The 23,365-nt window shown below is 40.2% G+C and overlaps 2 protein-coding genes across 6 annotated transcripts in view; both read left to right on the top strand.

The window, feature by feature from the left end:
• The window catches only part of MTRF1L (mitochondrial translation release factor 1 like), an 18,354-nt gene extending 7,969 nt beyond the window's left edge, over nt 1-10,385 (top strand). Inside the window, exons 4-7 of one of the 2 annotated variants that reach the window (XM_024112424.3) lie at nt 2,879-3,042; nt 4,378-4,495; nt 7,544-7,680; nt 8,869-10,385. In XM_024112424.3, coding sequence (XP_023968192.1) covers nt 2,879-3,042; nt 4,378-4,495; nt 7,544-7,680; nt 8,869-9,084 — 635 coding nt within the window. In that variant the 3' untranslated portion in view covers nt 9,085-10,385. The remainder of the gene's footprint in view (nt 1-2,878; nt 3,043-4,377; nt 4,496-7,543; nt 7,681-8,868) is intronic. The other variant, XM_008177867.4, reaches the window with a different exon arrangement.
• FBXO5 (F-box protein 5) lies at nt 9,249-23,365 on the top strand. Of its 4 annotated transcripts, XM_005301416.5 has the most exons (7): nt 9,249-9,383; nt 12,138-12,246; nt 15,680-15,763; nt 16,949-17,685; nt 18,286-18,376; nt 19,915-20,097; nt 22,195-23,365. In XM_005301416.5, exons 4-7 carry the CDS (start codon nt 16,967-16,969, stop codon nt 22,444-22,446), a joined length of 1,245 nt encoding a protein of 414 aa, XP_005301473.1. In that variant the 5' UTR covers nt 9,249-9,383; nt 12,138-12,246; nt 15,680-15,763; nt 16,949-16,966; the 3' UTR covers nt 22,447-23,365. The 4 variants fall into 4 exon arrangements, with proteins under 4 accessions (XP_005301473.1, XP_005301474.1, XP_023968179.1 ...); XM_005301417.5 differs by lacking the exon at nt 15,680-15,763; XM_024112411.3 differs by lacking the exons at nt 9,249-9,383; nt 12,138-12,246 and adding an exon at nt 12,309-13,330.

Here is a 23,365-nt window from a genome sequence, read left to right as displayed (position 1 = left end):
CATTTAACCATATAACTCTTATGATAAAGGCTTAAATAGTGTGCAAGACCTTTCCCTGGAACTCTTCACTGAAATGAATATTACCCTTTGGGAATTATAGGGCCATATTTTAATGGGCAAACCTTGTACACATGAATTAGTTGTTGCATGCAATTGTACTTCTGAAAATGTAGGTCTGGTTCCTTTGTGAAACCCATCCTCTTCGTAAGCTAGACTGGTCACTTTCTGACTGTCGTAAAATCATCCTTGTGACTCCATCTTAATGAAGATCGGATTTATACATTTGTATCTTTTATTCAATCTAGTAAAGTTAAATTGTGTAACAGGATTTTTTTTAAAAGCAGAAATATTCAAATATATAAAACTGGTCTATGCTACAGTCTTCTTCAGTTCTTTTTCTCATTGTCAGCTGAGAAATTTGGACTGCTAGTTTCGAATGACTGTGATGAGCTCAAGTTTTCTATTATTTCAAAATCTCCTTCTAGAGATGTTGTTAACTGGATTAAGCAAATTCCCCAAGTGCTAATTCTTAAACATGCCAAGATTTATAATTCAAGGACATCCATCAGGTAGACTAATTCTATCACAAGTAAACTGATTGTTGTGGTCAAGCATACCCAGTTTGCCAGTACATTTTCTTTCCAAGTCACAGTACAGATGGTATAAGGCATTCCTGTGGGTATGCCTTAGGTGTAGGTGTTACTTTGTTTCTTAATCAAGTTAATTAATGTCCATTCTATTTTTTTTTATTTCCACATGCTGTGGTAGCTTCTAATTAAATATACAATGGTTTACTAAAGCAGATTAACTCACTAAAACATTTCACAAAAGACATGACTGTAGGTTCACCAAATGGTAAACAAATAAGATGTTTGACCTGTATAGCTTAAACATTCACCTATTTTGGAAACATACTAACTTTTGGGATAAGACATGGGAAAGATAGAGAAGAAGCTGAATCACTAAAAAACACTAGAAACTAACTTAATAATCACTAATACCATAGTGCACTTTCAAATATTTTTACTGTGATCATCAATCAACTTCCTCTTCAGCTTGCTATGTAGAAGAGATACTTATTTAGCTTTTTAATTAGAAATAAATGTGTTTAAGCATTAATATTATAGTAAGCCTACATTCTATGTAATTGAGCAAGAATCCTTGAATATACAGCAATAAATCTTTTACTCAGTCTGATGATGGCCATATTATACAATTGAAAGATTTCACAAGAATTGTTAGCATGGAGAGCGTATGTTAAAGTTTCAGATTTCTTTGGCAGCCATTCTTATTTAACAGACATATCCAAACTGTATCTTGGATAGCTGTATTTATTAGTGTCGGTATTAAGTGGTGGATTTAACATACAGCATTAACATAATAAACTGATACATGCTGACAAATAACTTAAGCTATAAAGTTTGTTTAATTATGCATTGAGGTAACAAAGCGATACATTTACAAATTCATATAAAACCCTATTTTATTGGCAAGTATAGGTAAAATTTAAAAAGAAATCACCACGATAGGTCAGATGGCTTTGTAAGGAAGCAGGGAGGGAAATGGTAAGGTTGGCATACAGACCATTTGGGCGGGAGGGGAGAGGGTGTTCCCTACAGACTGACTTAATGGAATCAAAACTTATTTCTTTTTTGTGAGAAAATGTTAATAGAATATTAAGAGTCTGCAGAGAACAGCAATATTTGCAAACCCCTTAATTACAGTTGTCAAACACCAGTTCCACAACGTGGATCTGGCCTGCTAAATGTATTTTTGGTGGCCTAGATTGCATAGTCAGATTTCTGCACTGTTTTGGCTTTCATTTTAGAAAGCTTCTATCTAGCCCTTGAAGAGATAACCTAACATGTATACTGATGCAGGAATGGCTTTTAGTGATATGTACCTTCCCATTCCTATTAATCTCATTGGGTTTATCTCCAAATTCCAGTTGTGACACATTGTCAGCCTTAACTATTTCATTGCTGATAATTTTAGTGACTGGAAAGGGGTGGTTGGGAATTGAGGGTTTTTCCTACCTCTCAGCAGGAAAGGAAATGCAGAGAAAGAAGAAAGGAAGAGAAATACAAAAACGGGGAAGAGGGGAAGAGGACTAAAGGTGGATGGGAAAGAGACACAAAGAACAAAAATAGTCTTGGTCCTAAAGTTGAGCAAATTTTTCCATTGAGTAATGCAGAATATGGCAAGATACTAACAAATAATAAGTAAGTTTGTTACTATACAGAGACCATATTCCACTCATGATCTTTTTGTAAACTTACTATTGACATCAGTGGGAGTTCCATGAATGGAGGGAGATATGTAGTTGTAAATATATATCATGGCCCACAGACATAATTTAAAATGGCATTTGGCGTCCTCCACAGAATGAATTTGACACGCCTCCCTTTAACAAACAACCTGCAGGGAATTTTTGTTCTTGGGCGTTTTTTTTTTTTTTTTTTTTTCATCATTGGGTATAAACCTGACTGAATATATTAGTTAAAACATTTTTCCTTGTTAACTGCTTATTTTTTAAAAAAATTAGAAGATAATTCCTATGGAAATTTCCTAGTAGAACACTCAGACAAGTCTGCCTCTTCATTGTGTAATCAGCAATCTTGATTTTCCCCAACACTGAAAGATACATGAGACAACATACAGAAAGCAAGAGTGCTGCAGAATGTTGAGGAATGGAACACAGGTTGGCTGGTGAGGAGGTACTTTATAATTAAGTAAAGCCTGATTCAGACTACACATAAGTCACTTGATAAATTATTCCTAACTTTTTCCCAAGAACAAATGTCAGTATCATCTAAATAAAATGTTTCAAATTATAATAGGATAGTTATAGTAAGACAATTTTCTCTTTGTCTTTAAGGTGGCCTGAGACATGCAGCTGTTAGTATAGCAGGTCTTGAAGCATACAAGCATATGAAGTTTGAAGGAGGCGTGCATCGTGTTCAACGAGTGCCAAAGACAGAAAAGCAAGGCCGTATTCACACCAGTACAATGACTATCGCACTATTACCCCAACCCGTGGAGGTAAGATGTATTTAAATATAACTACTTGTCCCATGAACAACCCCCATTATCTGCCATCTTGAAGACATGTAAAATCTTTCCCTTTTCAATCTTTTGACCTCTCCCTGATTTTTATGGGGTTATTCCAAAACCCCAAGTCATGTTGTGTCTAATTATCATATTTATGTCCAGAGAGGCTAGATAGCAGGGGCACACACAAGTGTGTGTGTTTGTAGATTTCTTCACATTCATGCCTCACAAAATTTTCCCACCAACAAACTGTTGTGAGTTCAATAGGATTTTCTCTTACATAGCTTGTGGCAAATTACTTTGTATGAAGTAAGATCTCTTTAGCTTCTATATTTTATATACACTAAGTGTTTGCTAAGCATGAAAAATGTTCCATTCAAAAACAACATTTTAGAACCAAAGTCTATTACAATTCCAGAAGAATGCTTTAGTACAGGGGTCGGCAACGTTTGGCACGCGGCTTGCCAGGATAAGCACCCTCGTGGGCCGGGCCAGTTTATTTACCTGCTGACGTGGCAGGTTCGGCTGATCGCGGCCCCCGCTGGCCGCGGTTCGCCGTCCCGGGCCAATGGGAGCGGTGGGAAGCCGCAGCTAGCACATCGCTCGCCCACGCCGCTTCTCGACGCCCCCATTGGCCCGGGACGGCGAACCGCGGCCAGTGGGGGCCGCGATCGGCCGAACCTGCCGCGTCAGCAGGTAAATAAACTGGCCCGGCCTGCTAGAGTGCTTACCCTGGTGTGCCGCATGCCGAACGTTGCCGACCCCTGCTTTAATATATGGGAAGTGGGAATACAAATTGGTTGGGGACGGGGAGAGAAAGGAGGGAAATGTCTCAGGAATCCCTCATCCAAATTTTGGCTCTTCCTAGCTGGACTTCAGCAGAGGTATGTCAACGGGGACTTGTATCTCTGACACAGTGACAAAAAAAACTGGAACAAAAAAATGTGGAACTTAGAGATTTCATTTACCTATGCATTCTCTCTAAATTCCATATTTTCCTCCTCCTAAAATGATTTGCTGAGAATTTTGTTCTCATCAGGGGTTTGCTGAGCTAACAACCCTGAACTAGCTGAGAATTAAAACTTTGTATTGATCTTTGCCTCACAGGAGCTTGCACTGCAATCTGATCACCAGGACTGTATTGTGCTTTCTGAAACTGTTTGGTTATTGCATCACACTCCTCATGAACTTAAAATGGTTTTGATCTCCTACTGAAATATACTGTTTAAAAAATATCCAAGTTTTTATATTAAAAATAACTGTCATTTGTCTAGAAAGGAAAAACAAAGATGTGTGTGGTTTTTTTTTTTTTCTTCCCTATCATAGATCAATCTGATAATTAATCCTAAAGATTTACAAATTGAAACTAAGAGAGCCAGTGGAGCTGGGGGCCAGCATGTAAATACAACTGACAGTGCTGTACGGATAGTTCATATTCCAACAGGTACCTAAAAGTTACTCCTAATAAAGGATCTACAATGTAAAACTATTGTCATAACTAAAATGCAGATATCTTATCAGGTTGAAAGGTCAAAAAGCTAAATAATTCTACCTATGTTCTCCTCCTACTTCTTCATTCTCTTTGTAAGAACAATTTTCAGTACTGGAAGACAAAAATTCATGTAATTTAATATTGTAAAATCCTTATGGGATAAGGGTTTTGGAAAGGGTTAATGAAATAACCATTCATTTCTACAAACTTTATAAAACTACATCCAAATTTAGATCTCAGTGGACATTTCTCCACAGTACAAAACCACTATCCCATTTGGCATACCTGGTGGCTTCTGCTTCATAGGTCCAGTACTAAATTATTAGAGTGTTGGAACTGAAGATTGGGGTGCCTACAATCCTCTTGATTACAGTTTATCACTTTCCATGTTTATTAAATTTTACATATAAAGAGAAGTAGTGCTTAAAAGCAGGGTAGACTATTAGGACAATGATTTGCTTGAGAGTGGAAGTACAGTACTCTATACTTGGAGTTTTACCTCTTCTTAGTTAGCAATGATAATTTTATCACACAAATCAATTTCTGTTGCTTTTGACACAATTCTAGCTTATTCTGAAACCTTGAAGACACTAGAGTTCCATTCTCAAATGTTTTCATAACTCATTAATATAAAGTGTCTTGTCGACCACTTCTTCCCCCATTCACAGTTTTGCAGACCACCTCCTTTTACAATCCAGTTCATTAAACCATCTCCCTTTTTATTCACAATAACGTCCTTGAGACAACTGCAGCAGTTGCTTATATGGAAAATTTATATTTTTAGTTTTTTAATGCAATTTAGCAGCTGAAAAAAGGATGAGAGGCAGTAGAAGACAGATCTTCAGGAGCCAGCTTGAGACCCACTGAACAGTTGTGTTTGGTGGTTCGCCCCTTCCCCCCTCAGCATCTGGAGAACAGAGTATCTCCTTTTCTACTTAGCATTATGATGTTAGCTCTTTGAAGCAGGCAGTGTCTTTCTCCATTTAACACTATACTTATTGCTGTGGGGCCCCGCTCCTAACTGAAGTGCATTGGTGCTACCTTAATGCAGTTAACTGCAACTCCTCCACCTGTCTCCCATTCTCAGCTATTGACTTTCATCTGTCTTCTGGCTCCTTCCTCATAGCATACAGGTATGCTCTCGTATCTTCATCCTCAAATGCCCTTAAATGCCACGCAATCTTCTTTCTACTCACCTCTGAGCTCTTTTAGTGTGCCATCTACAACAGCTGCCTTGACTTCCCCTCATCCAGCATCCTTTTGGACCCTTCTTATTAGCTTCCTCTCTTCACCTCCACCAAAACTGCTCTCACCAACATCTCCAACATATCATCAGAGCCAAATTCCAGAATCTCTGTTATCTTCTCCTCTTTGATCTTTTTGCAGCTTCAGTATTGCTGATCACTCCAGTGTTCAACACCTTGTTTTCCCTTGGTTCTCATAGCCGTGACGGGTCCAGATTCTCCTCCGACCTCTCAGATATCTCTTTCAAAGGTTCCATTCTTCTCTCATTATTTTGGCATCCCCTTTTATTTGAGCTCCCTCTATTCTCCCATTGCCAGCAGTCTTGCAACATCAGTCATCTCTTACTCCTCCTTCTCCCAACGTATCCAGAATATTACCACTTATTTTACAGAAGAGGACAACTATTACTCTGTTCTGATTACTAAAATACTTGTCCCATCTAGCAATGGGCATTTTAGATCTTCTTAAGCCTCACTTCATCCTCCACTGAACATTGGAACACGCACATAGGAAGCCAAGTCCCCAAAGAGCATTAAATATCCCAGTTCCCTTGGGAACCAGAACAGCAGCAGCATCATATCTTTACAGTCACTGTTTTCTTAACGTTAGACTTACACTCCAAGATGTTGGACTTCAGCAACCAATTACATTGGTTGCTATATGAGCTAATGAATCTGATCTGCATGCTATGCCACACCTCATCTCTTGATCTTTTCCTATACCATTTCGTTTCTTCTTTCCTCTTGTGCCTGTCTACATCACACCTCCTCCTTTCATGTTCCTTTTCTCCCACTTCCATTATTCCTATCATATCAGCTCCATTCACACTACCTTATGGTTACAGAAAAAAAAATTATAGTTTTTAACCTATGTTATAAACAATCAGTATTAAAAACACAATCTTATCAGAGCCAGCAAGATAGATATATAAACAAATCCAAGAAATTATATGAAATTATTTTGCAACCCCTGTATTCCCACCAGCTTATTTCTCTTCCCGGTATTCATTACTCACACCTCTTGCTCCTTGTTCAGCTTAGACTGTAAGCTTTTGGGGTGGGGACCATGTCTTTTTATGGCAGAAGAGTTTAGCATACATTTGTGTGGTGCTATAATAATAATTGTCCCACCCTGATTCTCCCACATTGATTACTGCAGCCTCTTCTTCCCTGGCCTCCCTAATTTCAAAATTTCATTAATCAAGATCATGCAAAACATAGATGCTAAGATTATCTTCCACACCAGTGAATCAGATTACATCACTCATCTCTTCTTCCACAGACTCCCTATAGCGTATCATATTCAATTATAAATTTAAACATCTTGTGTGTGTGGTAAAGGACCTGCGCAATTCAACCCTAATCTGAATCTCAGGCTAAACTTTTACTATGGATACAATTTTGTTACAGTAAAATTAAGCAAAATTCACAGAATTGTCATAGTACAAAAAGGAAAAAATCAGGGCATGGTTACAGCGAGACTGAAGCCTAAGCTGGAGCAGGGCTGAATCTGAAGCCGAAGAAGTCACAGAGCTCTATTAAAATCACAGAATCCGTGACCTCCCTGATTAAATCGCATCCTTAACTATTATAGATTTTGGCTTTTATTTTTTTGCCTCCCTTAACGTGGTAAAGAAGGTAGTAGCTTGTTTTTACTTTTAAAATAAAAATAATCTCCATTGAAGATGCAATCACAACAATATTTTTGTTTATTCTTATTAAATGTTAAATCTGATTACATTTTTGCTGTAATCAGGTGTAGTGTCTGAATGTCAACAAGAGAGATCTCAAATCAAAAATAAAGAGAAGGCTTTGCAGATGCTTCGTGCTAAACTATACAACATCAAAGTAGAAGAAGAGACAACCAAGAGATACAATGCCAGAAAGATTCAGGTAGGATTTACTTTGCAAATGAATAGCTCTGTGCATGTGGGGCTGCTGATAGCAAATTACATTTTAAAATTAGATTAAAAAGAAAGTTAATTGCTATATATTATAGTTAAATGCAGTGCACAAATGTCTTATTCCAGGGGTTCTCCAACTTCATTGCACCGCGACCCCCTTCTGACAACAAAAATTATTACATGACATCAGGAGGGGGGACTGAAGCTTGAGCCCAGCTGCCCCCCGGTGACAGGAACAAAGCCCGAGCCCCACTGTCCCGGGGAGGGGGGGGGGGGGGAGCTGAAGGGCTTCAGCCCCAGACAGGGGCCTGTAACTTGAGCCACCCACCCAGGGCTGAAGCCCTTGGGTTTTGGCTGCAGTCCCAGTCAGTGGGGCTCAGGCTTTGGCCCCCAACAAGTCTGAGCCAGCCCTGGCAACCCCATTAAAATGGGGTCCTGACTCACAATTTGAGAACTGCTGTCTTATTCCATTAAATTGCAGTGCATAAGGATTGGGTAGGGCTTGGTGGCACAGGTATTTTTCACCCTGGCTAGTAATCTTACACATTGAGCTAGCTGTCATACACAGGGATTGAAAAAAACTTATCTACCATGCATGTAATGTCAATAGCAGCATGATCACGCATTCTGCACTTTTGACTACTCATCTAGTTCCATCAGGACATAGTACTACGCATATTAAATCTCTGAATAGCTTTCAAACTGTTGACTTTGTTTTTTAAATTAACATACCTGAAAAATATCTCAGGTAGATGATGGACAATATTCAGTCCTGGGTCAATGACGGGGTAAAGGTCTGATGTCTGATAACCCATCGCAATTAGAAACTATGTGCCATTAGAAAGGAAAAACTTAAGGCTTTGCAATAGGATACAGCACATTTCTTATCCAGTGATGGCTACTCTAGCACTTCATATAGGTTTGTAGTAACTATAAGAACACTACAGTTCTTCATACATATATAATATATATGATCTAAGAATTCTAGGAACTTGTTTTTCTTAGCCATAGCTATAGTGAACAGGTCTGTAGGTTAATCCTATTACTAAATCTCTGTCATGAATATTGTGTATTTCCATTAGGAAGTAAACAACTGATGTTCAAATGCTTAACCAGTATATTATTCTATGCTTAAAAAGAATACCATGATAATAAACTGATTCTTCTTATGTGGTAGATTGGGACCAAAGGAAGATCCGAGAAGATCAGAACATACAACTTTCCACAGGATCGTGTAACTGACCACAGGATAAACAAAACAGTGCATCATATTGAAAGTTTTATGTTAGGGGAAGAACTGCTAGATGAAATGATAACATCCCTGAGGGAATATGCTGATTATGAAACTTTAATGGAAATTATTTCAGAAAATGTAAAAACAAATCTGACCTGAACTTTGTTCTTTGCTAAGCCCTGTAATGACAGATATGGCTACCCTGACACAAATTAGCTGCATGGCTGTTTGCTGGAGCATCACACAGGAGGTGTAAACTGCATTTCAGATCATCAAAAAGGATTAATTTATCTCTTCATGACTGCTAAACAGTTTTTCCTACTTGCTGGAGTAGAAGACTATAGACTTGTGTATGAGATGACTACAGTGTAGAAAATCTAAAGTAAATATGATTGAGTTTGAAGTGATTGCAGTTTTTACTTTCTCACCTGAGGACATTGCTGCTCTACTCTCAAAAGGTATGCAGAAAAACTGAGTTGCTTCTAGTTCTAGGCTTCATCTGAGCATAAAAATCTATTCCATACAGTATAAAGCCAAGGATGCAGGGAGCCTCCCTTTTATAACATTTAGGCCAGTGGTTAGGGTGCTCAACTGTGAGTGGGCTACTCTTACCTCTCAGGTGAGTGACCTAGCCACTTGACTATACAAAGACTCTGTTTCTGTCTCTGGACTAATTAATATTTAATTATCTTAAAATGAATTCAACGAGAGATTGAGAGAGACCTACATCAAAATATTCCATAGTCCAGTGGCTAAGGTACTCACCTGAGAGGTGGGAGACCCCTATTCAGATCCCTTCTCATCAGGCAAAGGGGGGAATTTAAATTAGGGTCTCCCATATCTCAACTGAGTACCTCAAGCACTGAGCTAAAAACTACAAAGGAGACCCCCTCTTCCCCACAGCCATTTTGTGTGGAGTGAGACAGGCACCTAAACTGTTTCTTGTGAAAATGTCTTAGGCACCTAAGTCACCTGACTCCAAGAGAGGGGTTCCTGGTTGTGGATCACAAGTAGAAATAGGTGCCTCCCTGCAGACCAGATTTAGGCACTGAACTTTAACAGGCACCTGAGATGACCGGGTTTAGGACACACCTTTCTCATCAGCATTTCCTACCGTGCCTAGCTTGCTGACATTCGTGGATCCCATTTTCCAGTGCTCTCTCTCCCCATGCATTGTATAGGGAGCCTAAGCACCTAACATAGGCTTTGTGGTTCCAGTGATTTTCAAGGCATCTGAAAGCTAGGCTCAGTATTGCAATGCCCATGTTCCTTTTTTGTGGATTTTGGATGTACTTTCTTAAAGCCTGAACTTCAGATCTTCTGTTTCTTGCTTTCCTCTTTTTATCAGTCATATCAAGGTTATATGCTATTAGAAAACTAATGGTGACTAGACTGTTTTCTGTAACCTTCAGCAAGATGCTAATCTCAGTTTTAAAGGTGGAGTTTTTATTGTCTCTATACATTGTTGTGCTGATTAATCATTGCTGCGTAAGTGTTACATTAGCAGCCCTGGAGATCTGAAGTCCTTTACTCAGAATGGTCCAGCCTGGGGATGGCAATGCAAATTGTCCTGCCAGTGTCATTAAAGATGGCAATTCTTGCAAGTGTAAGGCAAATGCCAACTAAATATAAAGTATCTTAGCTGATAACAAAAATATCTGTTCTCTCCTTAAAATCAGCTACTGTACTGGAGAACTGGAAGGTAGCAATTATATTTGAGTCTGTCTTTCTAAAGGTGGTATAGGTAATCCTGGAAATTATAGAGGGGTGAATCTTATTTCAGTATCAGGTATAGGAACAAATCATGATTTATGTAAAGAAAAATTCTGCCTTTCTGATATGCTGGTATTTTTTGTGTGGTTAAAACAGAGGATAAATGAGAAACATTACATTTATATTTGGGTATGCAAACACTGAAAGCAATTGTGACTGTCCACACACACAGAAAACAATTGTGACCACATGCACACACACACACACACACACTCTCTCTCTCAGCACAATCTTTATACCAGATCATACCATCATGTATTGCATGTATAATAACATCTATAGGGCAACAACTGAGTCATATAACGAGGAAAAAATTTGCTACGGGTAAAAATATTTACTTCCGACTTCTATTTAACAAAATCACCATAACATATTAGAATAAAAATAAGTTAGTATTTGCAACAAACTTAGCAGGAGTTTGCTTATAAAAAGCATAAATTCAATAAAGTATATATAAAATGTAATTTAATGTGTTGTAAATTAAGGAATGCAATTATAAAACGAAATATAATCAAGTTTATATCTACATTCCATTATCTTACATTTACTTGCTTCTCTAGTTTGAACCAATAAATATACAAGCTCTTTGTATAAAATTAAGGGCTCATTTAAACCTGGCTTTCCAGAGGCTATTTTGTTTCCTAAGATGATCCTGTATGCTGGTCTTCGTACTAAGCTCTATTCTGTAAAGCAGTGATGCACAAGCTTAACTTTACCCGTTAAATTAGTTCCTTTGAAGTCATGGGAGTACTTACACTCAGTTAGGTATCTGCACCACTTTTTGCAAGAATGGAGCCCTACTCTTCACAATTTTGATATATTTATATGGAAAATCAGAAGTTTACGGTCATATTGTGTATCTGTAAGTGCAACCCCCATTCTCTTCAAGTTCTTGAGTTCTTAAAATCACCTCCCTGCCATTCTGACTAAGGTCAGAATACAGGATCACTTAGGGAACAAAATGGCTGCTGGAAAGAGAAGGGCTTATTTAAACCTAACAGTTGCCCATGTGGACAGTATGTCCTCCATTGCCAGCTAGACCTTTGGCCACAGCCAGTGTCCTTTGCTGCTGCTTAGTTCTAGACCTGGACTCTTGTCTTATGCAGATGGTGGACTTAATCCTGAATTGCTTCTCCACTGCAACTGAGCATCTTATAGACCAGAAGTATTTAAAGGAATAAGCATTGCCATTGTTCTAATAGCCTTGGAAATTTATTTAGTAGCCAGTCAAGCAGAGTCTAAAGCAAGTGGATTTTTGGTTTTATTATGGGGGCAGCATGGCAACCTGTTTCGTCCTCTCCTTCCTCCAAATAAAGTAAATCCCACATTGCTCACATGGAGGATCCTTGTTAAATATATTTTGTGCAGCCTAGAAGTGCTAGACAAGCCAGTGCTGCGTCAGGATTCTGCCTGCTAAACTCTGTTCCACTATTGTCTAGGTGACACTGAATATTTGAGGTTACTGAAGAACTTTGGTCAGCTCACAACTGGGGGTGAGGGAGAAGGTTGGAACCTGACAACATAACATAAACCAAACCACAGCAAAGGGTAAGTGAAACTGCAGCTCCTGTAGTTCAAGGGAATAATTAAATGGCATAACATATAAAGGGGCAGGAAACATTAATTTGCAGGGAATATTACACCTAGGGGAATTCTGCACCAAATATTTTAAAATTCAGCACATCTTATTTGTCAGAATAACACAGTATCATCATGCTCCAGCTCTCAGACCTAGGCTCTCTGGCTGTGGGAGCCCCAGCTGCCTCTGCCAGGGAGTGCTGGTGGTGGGGACGAGGGGGGAAGAAATTCTGCAGGAAAAAATAAAATTTTGCAGAGAATATTAATTCTGCATTGTGTAGCATTCCAGTGGGAGTAGACTACACTGCAGCTTATGGTTAACAGGAGCCTGCTCTACTTCTGCTAGCACATTGGCATGATCTTCATTTCCGCATCTCCCTTGGGATGTTCCCAAGGAGTTTACATAGGTGGTAGGCCGCCCTACAGGCTGCCAATGGGGTACAAGTACCCCGACGTTATAGATTGGAGAAACTGCGACACAAAGATGGGGGAATGATTTACCCATGGTCAGAGAACTTAGAACTAAATCTCAGTAGCAACCGCATGTCCCAGTCCTCTGCAGTAAATACTTTCCCCTGAAAAAGTGATCCGCACAGCCAGTGCAGAGAACCCAGGCGCGGGGTGACTATATGGAGCAGTGCGAGCGCTGGGACGCAGGGAGGCAATGAGGAGGTTCAGAAAAGCCGCCACCGCTTCTGGAGCGGCGCCGCATTCTCTCTCCCGCGCTCCACGTGTCCACCCCTGAAGAGAGCGCGCGCGCGCTGCCAGGCTCCCTCCCTGCTTTTGGACACGCCCATGGCGCGGGCTCGCGCTTGCCTCGCTCTTCTCCCTCAAAAGAGGGAAAATACGAGGGAGGCGGGGCTCAGCGCGAGGCCCGGGATTGGCCGCCGTTTACAACCTCCCCGCTATTGGCGGCCGAGCTCGTGGGGCGGCACCTGATTGGCCGCCGGGATTTTGGATACCAAATTCAAAGTTTTTAAAAGTACCCGGCAAGCGCGGTAGCCGCCCAGAGTCACTCACCGGCCGCGGTTCGCGCGGAGGGAGCAGCGCCCAGGTACTGTGGCCGGACCGGGGGGGGGGAAACGGGGCTGAGGAGCCGCCGCCGCCGCAGCGGTGGGAGGTTTGACTTGCCCCCGTCTCAGAGGCGGTGGGCCGCGGGGCTGTGACACGTCCCGGGTCAAGGCGGGCTCGGTGCCCGGGCATCCTCCCCTGGGCTGGGGCGCCGGGGGATGGATGGCGGGAGCGGGGCTCTAGTTCCGGGCCTCGGTTCTTGTGCTGGGGAACCCGAACGTGCCGCGGGGCGGGGGCTTCCCCAGGGCAGCCGCCGAGTGGCACAGACTCGGGTAGCCCGGGGGTCCCTGGGGAGCCGCCTGCCCCCCATCACTCTCCCCCCCCCCCCCCATCTCAGGGCCTTGCAGCCACTTCCCCCCGGTCACTCCCTCGGGTTCCCCCCCCTGCCGCGGGATGGCGGGCCCCGCGCTGCTCCCCCCAAAAGAGGGAAGCGCCAGTCCTGAGGGTCTCGGCGGGCGGGAGGAAGGCTGAGGAGGAGCCACGCCGCCCCGTCTCCCGCCCGCCCAGGCCATGCCGCCGGGAGGGGACACTGCCCAAACTGGCGGCAGATTGGCCCCACGGCCTCCTTTTGGGGGGAAACGATTAAAAATGAGGGAACGAGGAGGCAAGACCTGTCTCGGTGTGAGGATGGCAGAATTGGGGGCTCTTCTGCCGGCAGCGGCCCAGCTCAGACACAGGGTGTTGGGCATGGAAATAGATTGACAGCTCTCAGACCCTGCAATGTACTAACCACGCTAGGAACAGATGCACTGAGCTGATGTAGCTTAGTGACCCCAGAAGGCGGCAACGACCTTATCTGTGCTGCAACCTAGGCCTTTAGGGGCACCTTCTCTAACCACACCTCGGAGGGGGGGGGTTCACCTTCACTAGTTCAGCTAGGCAAGAACCACATCGTTGCCCCATTCACAGTACACAGAGGAAACCAATTATTTTAATTTCACTCCAAAAAAAAGGATATGCATCACCCTAAATATACAGGGGACACTTCTTCCCTCCACCTCAAAAATTTATAGAACACCCTTTTCCCCAAACTCCTGGAAATGCCTATGACTGTAACCACATACAAATCCTGGAGACTCCTCAGTCTCCTCAAACACATGAGTTGGTTTTGCCTTTGTACTCTGACCACATGGAAGGACACTTCTCAGGTTCTTCCCAGTGTGTATGAGATCACTTCTCTTCCCCACACTATGAACACATAGGAGAAATATCCATCACAGCATACATGGGGTCCCCTCCTATTGCACCATTAACATATATGAAGGGATCTTTTCATTAAGGGATACTTCTTAGCTTCCCAAACACATGCCCTGCCCCCAGTCAACAAAATTGTGCCTGGGGGTGGCTTCTCCTCCCCCTCAACCACCACTTCCGCCCCCTCATGGTGGGGGGTTGGGCCACCTCCACCTTGCCTCTGAAGTGTATTTTGGCCTGGTACTCTGTGCAGGAGCCCCTATTATGGTTCTGCCTGCTGGCAAATTAATATCCAAGAAGCAGTATGTCCAGTTCAGTGGCTGCCTGCCTGACTTCTGGCTGCATCCCAACTGTCCTCCTTAAGTCATGGAACCCTCTCACTAACACTCTGTTCCTTCTAGAGCAGTGGTTTTCAAACTTTTTCTGTCAACCCAGTTGAAGAAAATTGTTGATGCCTGTGACCCAACAGAGCTGGGAATGAGGGGTTTGGGGCGTGGGAGGGGATCAGGGCTGGGGCAGAAGGTTGGGATGCGAGGGTGAGGGCTGTGGGGTGGGGCTGGGAATGAGGAGTTTAGCGTGTGGGAAGGAGCTCTGGGCTGGGATTGGGGTGCAAACCAGCCAATGGGAGTGCGGAGCCAGTGCTCGGGGTGGGACAGCACGCAGAGCCCTGTGGTCCCCCTGCCTAGGAGCCGGACCTGCTGCTGGCCACTTCCGGGGTGCAGCACGGTGTCAGAACAGGTAGAGACTAGCCTGCCCGGTTGGCGGTGCTGACCAGAGCCACCACGACCTGCAGTTTGAGAACCACTGTTCTAGGGGCCACTTGGAAATACATTGAATTGTACCATGGCGTTTAAGACAGGAAGTGAGTGCCATTATATCCATCCTAAAAGGCAGGGGGGGAAAAGTTTGAGTGAATTATTTTTAGCACAATTATATCCAGGGTAACACACTATTCTTATGAAAAGATGCTGTTGGAATTTTAATTATCACTGGTTGGGACCTGAAAGGCATGCACTCAAGCAGTAGAGTGCCCTAACACCATGCTGGAGTATAGCTTCAGAACTGTCTCTGGAGAGAATGCCACATTTTGAATCACCTACTTGACTTTCTACAGCACTGTGTTGTTTTCCTCTCCCAGGGTCTCCTTCAAGTACTGACTTGGCCCAACTGTGCTTGGCTTTTGAAAACTGGCAAGATACGTTTTTGTTTAGTACTATTTTCAGTAAGTACTGTTGTGTGGATTTGGAGAAGAGCTAGCTATTCATAATAAGATCTGATGGCACTTTATGCAAGAGTTAAAAGTGATGCCTGTATTGTATCCAAATTACGATTTGGAAATTGCATTCTGCCCACTAACTCACCCTCCTGCATATTCAGTTAGAGAAGTTATTCAGTTTTGTTCTGAAAAATGTATAGTGGAGTTGGTCTAAAATAGCTTCTGCATTTCATTCCAAATTGGCTGCAGTCAAGTGGTTCAAATGTGCTGTGAATGTCAGTTTTGTAAATGATAGATGGAATTCCCAGTTATGGAATTTGGGTCTTTGTGGAGCCCCATTAAAAGAACTGGCTCTGACTAAATTCAGACAGTATAAGTAGAACTTCAGCTCAGGGACACATGCTCACTCAGTCAATGCAGAGCAGCTGGCTGACTAGGCACATACCAGATGGTCCAAGATACTCTGGAGTTTCATGTCTGCAGGAGAGAAATAGAGAAACTATAAAATGGAGTTTATCTACTATGAAAAGAAATGAAGCGGAGCTATGTGATACCTTTCCCTCCTTCACAGCATTTTTCTCTAAGGATAGAGAGGAAAGTTCCCCCTCCCCACTTATGCTATCTAGCAGCTAGTGAGAAGGTAGTACTCTCCATCCCAGACATCTCAGAAGGTATAGGAGAATAGGTGTGTATTCTGTGAAAAACTGGAAATTGATACAAATTGTCCATTAGTGTAAGACGCATGGTGAAACATTCAAATACATTATTTTACTTGCTGTTTCATTAAAAAGATCATCATAATCTATTCTGTAGTATTAAATTTGATACAAACATTTATTTGAATGTTTTTCTTTGAGTAAAGGCCTCTTGGGAAAGGACGGATGTCTTGTATTGATAGGTTCTTAGAGCATTTCTATATAGGATGAATTTTAGATGGACAGGTGAGCCAAGTAGTTTGGCAGGTTGTCCTGGTATTTATATGACGGTAAATGTCTTCCAATTTAAACATTTTCTTCTTGGTGTTGTGTACTTTTAGCATAGGGATTAGTGAATCCTCTTGTCACAGGGAATCTCATCACTTAGGTGGAAGCCTACAATACTTGTTTGCCGTAGAGAAATGTGGATTAACTATGCAACTGACTTGCTCTGGGTAATGCTGTTTTGGATTAATACTTTTTTGTTTTGTTGCAGGATACAAACCAGAAAATAATGAAAGCAAACCTTAACCACTCCGCCAAAATGAAATGTGATTTTAATTGTAACCATGTCCGTTCTGGACTCGCACAGTTAAAGACTGATGCAGTAAAGAAAAGACTAGAAGAATCCTCTATCTCGAATTATGAGGAAGGGTCTTGTAAAGACTGTGTTAAAGAATCTCAGAGGCTATTGCATAGTGAACTGCAGAATGCAACCCCCAGGAATTTTGACCACAAAACTGAAGGAAGGCTTGTACATAACAAAGAAAACCAGCAAGTATTGTACAGATCTGGGGAAGGTGCCTGTGAAATGGAGGCATTAGAAAACAGTAGGTTTAATGAGGAGAGTGGTTACTCCTCTATGTTGAGCAGCGAGTACAATGATCCAACAGAACATGAGGACAGTATACTACTGGCAGGAAATATATATGGCACACCAAATCACTGTCTCATGAACCAAAGCCAAGCACAGCTTTCCAAAAAAACCTTGCTACCAGTTACCCATTTTGAAGAACTGGTTTGCTCAACTTTGAAAAAAAGTGGTAAAAGAAATCTTAAATCATGGGCTATTGTGGACAGAATTGTTTCCCGGGGAAGCGTTGGACTTAGGAATCTAATTGGCAGGAAAATGGGATTAAATGCAATAGACATTCTTGGTGAACTTTTCCAAAGGGATCTCAGACATCTTTTAGCAAACATCTTAAGACATCTTGAGGAGATGGACTTAATAAAGTAAGTTTACTAACCTTGTGGGAGTTTGTCATTGGGAAAGGGATAGTGCTAGTGGGAACCAGAAGGGATGCTGCTCTGTCCATATGAGCTTGACTTCTGCACATTGGTTAGTATTATGTTATAACTTCAAAAGTATTCTAAAAAGTTGCATTACTCAACATGATGCATGTTCCTATATAGTAGTGATGTGCATCTTTCATAGAAAAATTATAATATATAATACTCCAGCTCTACAAAACTACCAGGAAAAGCTACCAAAATTTGCTCATCCGCCCTTACCATGACACAATGTTTATTTGCTTGTTCAAAATTTAAAAAAATTTTCTTCTCCATTCATATGGTACGCTCATTTGGACAGGCACCCTGTCACCTTTTATATTTGCACAAGTCTAGGACATTTTGAGTACTGCCAGATATAAATAGTAATGAGGTGATGGAGTAGCCTGCCTCTTGAAAGGGGGGGCAGGGATGAGGGAGAGGGTGTGGACTCAGTCTCTTGAGGACACTTACATTAGTGGACTAGATCTTGGACATATTGTTGAGCAACAAGTTTCTTTTTTACTTTCAGAAGTTGTTAAGATGTTTGTGTTTTCACTACAGTGTGGCTAAAGTGAGTCCAACATGGAAGAAAATTCTGAAGGAAGATAAATGGGCTTTCCAAGTGTATAGTAAAGCAATGAAAAGCCTTTCTGTAAGTTCCTGCATTTGATAACTACTTAAATCTGAATCAGTGATATACAACCTGTTGCCTGAGGGCTAGCTGTGGCTCTTGAGGATGAAGATCTTAAAAAAATTATTTGATTATATATTGAAAATGTGTTCTCTAAGCTGGGTCCTGTGATATTTAAACTGAGGTGTTGAAATCTTGTTCAGGTTGACATCCTTTTTTTTAACCTGAAGTGCAAACCTGAAAAATCTGAACTAAAAGTTCACTTCTTGGTGGAAAAGATACAAACATTCCTATTCATCACAACAAAATATTGATGAAAAAATTGTTTTGTTGTTTTAAAATTTTGCTGTTGACTCATGATTTGTCTAAATGGTTAAAAGTTGTGGTAACTTGGAAATAATGTTCAGCATAATTGAAGACTATTGAAGTTAATGGTGGCCTAAACCATGTTGTCCCTTGGATGTTTAAAATAGGGCTATCCATTAATTGCAGTTAACTCAAGCAATTAACTCGAAACAAATTAACTCGATTAAAAAAAAATCGCAGTTTTAATCGCACTTTTAACAATAATAGATATCAATTTAAATAATAGATACCAATTTTCAAATATAATTCATTTTAATTACAACACAATACAAAGTGTACAGTGCTCACTTCCACTGTAAAAAAGAAATAGTATTTTTCAGTTCTGCAGTGCAATCTCTTTATTGTGAAAGGGCAACTTACAAATGTAGAATTATTTTTTTTTACATAATGTTTTGTTTTTGAGTGCAATGTAAAACGTTAGAGCCTACAAGTTCGCTCAGTCCTACTTCTCGTTCAGCTAATTGCTAAGATAAATACGTTTGTTTATATTTACGGGATGTAGTGCAGTTCGTTTCTTGTTTACAATGTCACCTGAAAGTGAGAATAGGTGTTTGTATGGCAGTGTTGTAGCCGGCATTTATGTGCCAGATATGCTGAATGCTCCTATGCCCCTTCATGCTTCGACTTGTAGATTGCACTATCTTTTGCATTTTCACGATAAAAAGATTGTACTACAGTACTCGTATGAGGTGACCTGAAAAATACTATTTCTTTTATCATTTTTTTAATGCAAATATTTGTAATAAAAAATAATATAAAGTGAGCACTCTACACTTTGTATTCTGCATTGTAATTGAAATTAATAGATTTTAAAATGTAGAAAAACATCCAAATATATTTATAATAAATTTAAATTGGTCTTCTATTGTTTAACAGTGTGATTAATCATATTTTTTTAATCTTGTGATTAATTGCAATTAATATTTTTAATCGTTTGACAGCCCTACTTTAAAATAGTAATGAGAATAGCTACTTACACCAAAGGTACAGGTAAAATGATAGCCACGTAGCTTACTATCAAGGTTTGAAAAAATTAGCAAGTCCATGGTAGCCAGAGAAAAGTTTACAAAGAAAACCTCAATACTTTATTTTAAAGACAACACAGCTACTTTACATCAAAGTTAAATTTTTATTTTGACTGTTACTTAAAGAGGAGCCTTGTTAAAGCTTAACCTCATTTTACCTCTTGACAGGATGGTAGTGTACAGCCCTCAGAACATACTGTAACAAGGGAATATGTTCTGTATCGAGCAGCTTTAGCTTCTGTTCAGACAGCAGCCCCTCCAAACAGCTCATCCAAAAAAGCATCCAGATCCAAAGCATCCAACCAGAGCAATCAAAATGGTTCTTACAGCCGACACATGGAGTTTTCTGAGGTAATGCTGATGTTTTTATTCCTCTTCAACTACTGATGTGCAGTCAAGAATAGCACATGAGCAGTTTTTAACTCGCGTTTCTAAAATGAGCACCACAACTCTAACCGCTAGTAACACTTTCCAAGCATAACTGTCAAATTTAGATTATGGAACCTGTTTTTGCTATATGTATAAAATTGGGTGGGGAGTTATATAATACAATGGGATGTTCTTCATTGAATAAGAAGAATACTTGGGTGTAAAGCTTAGCTCAGGGCACAAGCGAAAAGTAATTTTGTGGCTTCCCCCTAATTGCCATCTATGCACAGTGTGTTTTCCAAACATACAGTAAGATACAGTCCCTGCCCTCAAAGAACTGTCTCACTTTGTAATATAACATGACTAGCAGTGACTACTCAAGAAAAGTCAATGACTAATAGGCCTGTACTAGCTTATTTTTAAAGATTGACATATATCAGCATAACTGTGGAAGGAAATCTGTATATTGCCTGCCCATGCTATGCTTCTCTTCTAGTTGTATGGAATTGAAAAAAACTTTTTCAAAAAATGTACATACTAGCGTTCCTTATAATGAGACTGCTGAAACTTTGTTTTGTATTCTTAGCCCCTTTACTCACCCAAGAGTAAGGCCTCACCTACTCTGCAACCTTCATTGAAGAAGCCTTTCATAACACAGTTCATCTTGTATAGAAGGGATCATAGCCATGCCTCTAAAACTAGGCTAAATCTGTGTTTCAATGAAACTTCTTGACAACTATGTTTTAAAAATGTTGTTCCCCAAATAACAGCATTGTCAACCAGATGGTGAAACTGACTAAACACACCAGTCTATCTCCCAAGAAGCATAAATGGTGAAAAGAGAGAATTCTAATTACTCATTAAAGATGAATTGCAAATACATGTGCTGAATCTCCCCCCACTCCTCCCCGATCAAGTTGTATGGAATATTCAGCATAGATTTGTGTGGTTTCTGTGGTAAACTGTATCTCTTGTTTTGTCTTTATAGTTTGCCACTGGACTGTTGTCCTTGATGTGCTGAATCTGCACTTTAGGACCAGTGGCTTTTGCTGTTCAACAGTGTACTAACCTCCACATTTTCCAGTTCAGTTCATTTGCCTGGTGTCTTTCAAATCAGAGTAGTTTCTTACTTCATTTTAGTTGGGTGTATTGCTTGGCTAATAGCTGCTGCAAATTCAGTATTTTACCTGTTTCGAGATGATTTTGAGGTTAACCAAGTGCTTCATAATTGGAATAAGTTACAAATATTACAGTCCACAGCAAAGTGTCCAGGTTAGGCAGATCTGTTACTTCATCTAATGATACATTTAGATACTGACTTCACCAATACAAACAAGTATAAAGTTTCTGTAAACCCACATTCATAACGTTCAGTGTTGCTGTTCTTTTGCTGCTACTTTTAGCCATTCCACATCAAACTCTAGTATAATGTTTTCCATAAAATCCATAAGACTAAAATTGAAATGTAATCTGAAGAGTGATTAGTGATTTTTTGACTGCCTCTGTTTGAGTGCCCAACTTGAGGCATCTTTTGGGAGGCAGCGGCTGATTTCCAGAGGGTGGGTGCTCACCACTTCTGAAAATTAGTTCTATTTACAGCGTTTTAAGTTGAATGTAATTCTAAATGGATGTTGTCCCTTATGAAAGTAAATGTAGTTGAGGCCCCATCATATATGTTCTTTAGATGAGGGCTGAGGCATCCAGGCCTTATTTGTATTTATTTATTTATATATTACTCTGCAATGAGAGACTTAGTCCAATGTTTTGGTTACCCTTGACAATGTTTTTAAAAGTCTTAGATCTGTTTCCCTAAAATTGTACATATCCAATAGCTCATTAACAGTATAACTCTAGTAAGTTGATTAACCTCACCACAGAATCCTCACCAGAGTTCCACACTACCACTCTCCAGCTCTTTCACTCATCCTTAGGGAGAAGGGAGAAAAGAAGGGTCTTGCAACATTCCCTGGAGACTAATAAACTCAGGCTCTTATAAAACAAGGAGGAAGACTTGTTGTTTGTGCATTTACTTGTTCCAGTGATTATTTCACTAAAAATAAATGTATATTTTCCTAATAGGCTGCCAAGACCTTGAAAAACACTGAAAGCCTTAAGGTTTGTAGTCGCTGCAGCTCACCTGCAAAATATGACTCCTATCTACAGAGGGCAACATGCAGCCGTGAAAGCTGTAGCTTTGACTTTTGCACCAAGTGCCTGTGCTGCTACCACAATTCCAGAGACTGTGCAAGTGGCAAACCTGTGAAATCAAGCTCTCAGCTAGGACTTCTTCCTGGCACCAAAAAGAGCAAACAAAATTTGCGGAGATTGTGATCTGTTGTGCTATCAGGAGCAGCTATTATATCACCGAGGTTAATTCAGAGATGAAAGTTATCACTAAAGATAAGTGAATGTGGAAGTGGTTCTTAGTAAATATCTGTTTTTAAAAAGAAAATAAGTTGAATATTCTAGATCCATTTCTCAGTTATAGGCAATTTTTAAAAAAACTTTTGAGAATTTTCAGAAATTTGTCCATACCCAAACATGTTTTTACTGATTTATAAAATTTAAAAGAAAATTTTGGATATGAATTCTACAGTGTCTTTTAAAAAATGTTCTTAACTATTAACTTTATAAAAAAAAAAAGAGCAAGGTTAACTGGTCATTTTTGGCAAGTATTCCTACATGTCTGAAGCTAGCATTTTTCAATGGCGGGTGGAAGAATTGTTTGAAGGATTAAATTTTGTTGTAATTAAATAATATTTGATTTTATTGCTCCAGAAAAGTCTTTTAAATGAGTTTACAGTGGAAATTTAAATTGGAGTGTGCATCTTAATGAGGTCCTTTTATATATAAAAAGTTGTGGGACTCTTCGTTTTAGAGTACGTGCTTTGCGTTTGAGCTTTTCCTCATCAGTCTAAAATTGTAACTGTACGTTAGTTTAATTTTCAAAACACTAGCTGGTCTGATGATTTACCTGAAATTAATCTTGGATTTGACTGGTGTTTCTTCATTCCTCCCCTGCTGGTATGATCAAGGAGCTACAAACTGACCTAGGACTCTTGCCATACTGACTCCATCCCAAAAAGTAAAAAATAGATTGTGACATTGCTAAAGAAATGGTTTGTCACTTTTCTCCAAATTGTATGTTAAATTTTAGGTGTTTGTATATATGTAAATATGACTTTAAATATTTGTCTGTCTACCTTTTGTACTGTAAATGTGAAAATAAATTAAAATGTTTTCAACAGAA

The sequence above is a fragment of the Chrysemys picta genome, chromosome 3, assembly GCF_011386835.1.
Source record: "Chrysemys picta bellii isolate R12L10 chromosome 3, ASM1138683v2, whole genome shotgun sequence".
Classification (NCBI taxonomy): domain Eukaryota; kingdom Metazoa; phylum Chordata; order Testudines; family Emydidae; genus Chrysemys; species Chrysemys picta.
This window is presented reverse-complemented; position numbering and strand designations above follow the sequence as displayed.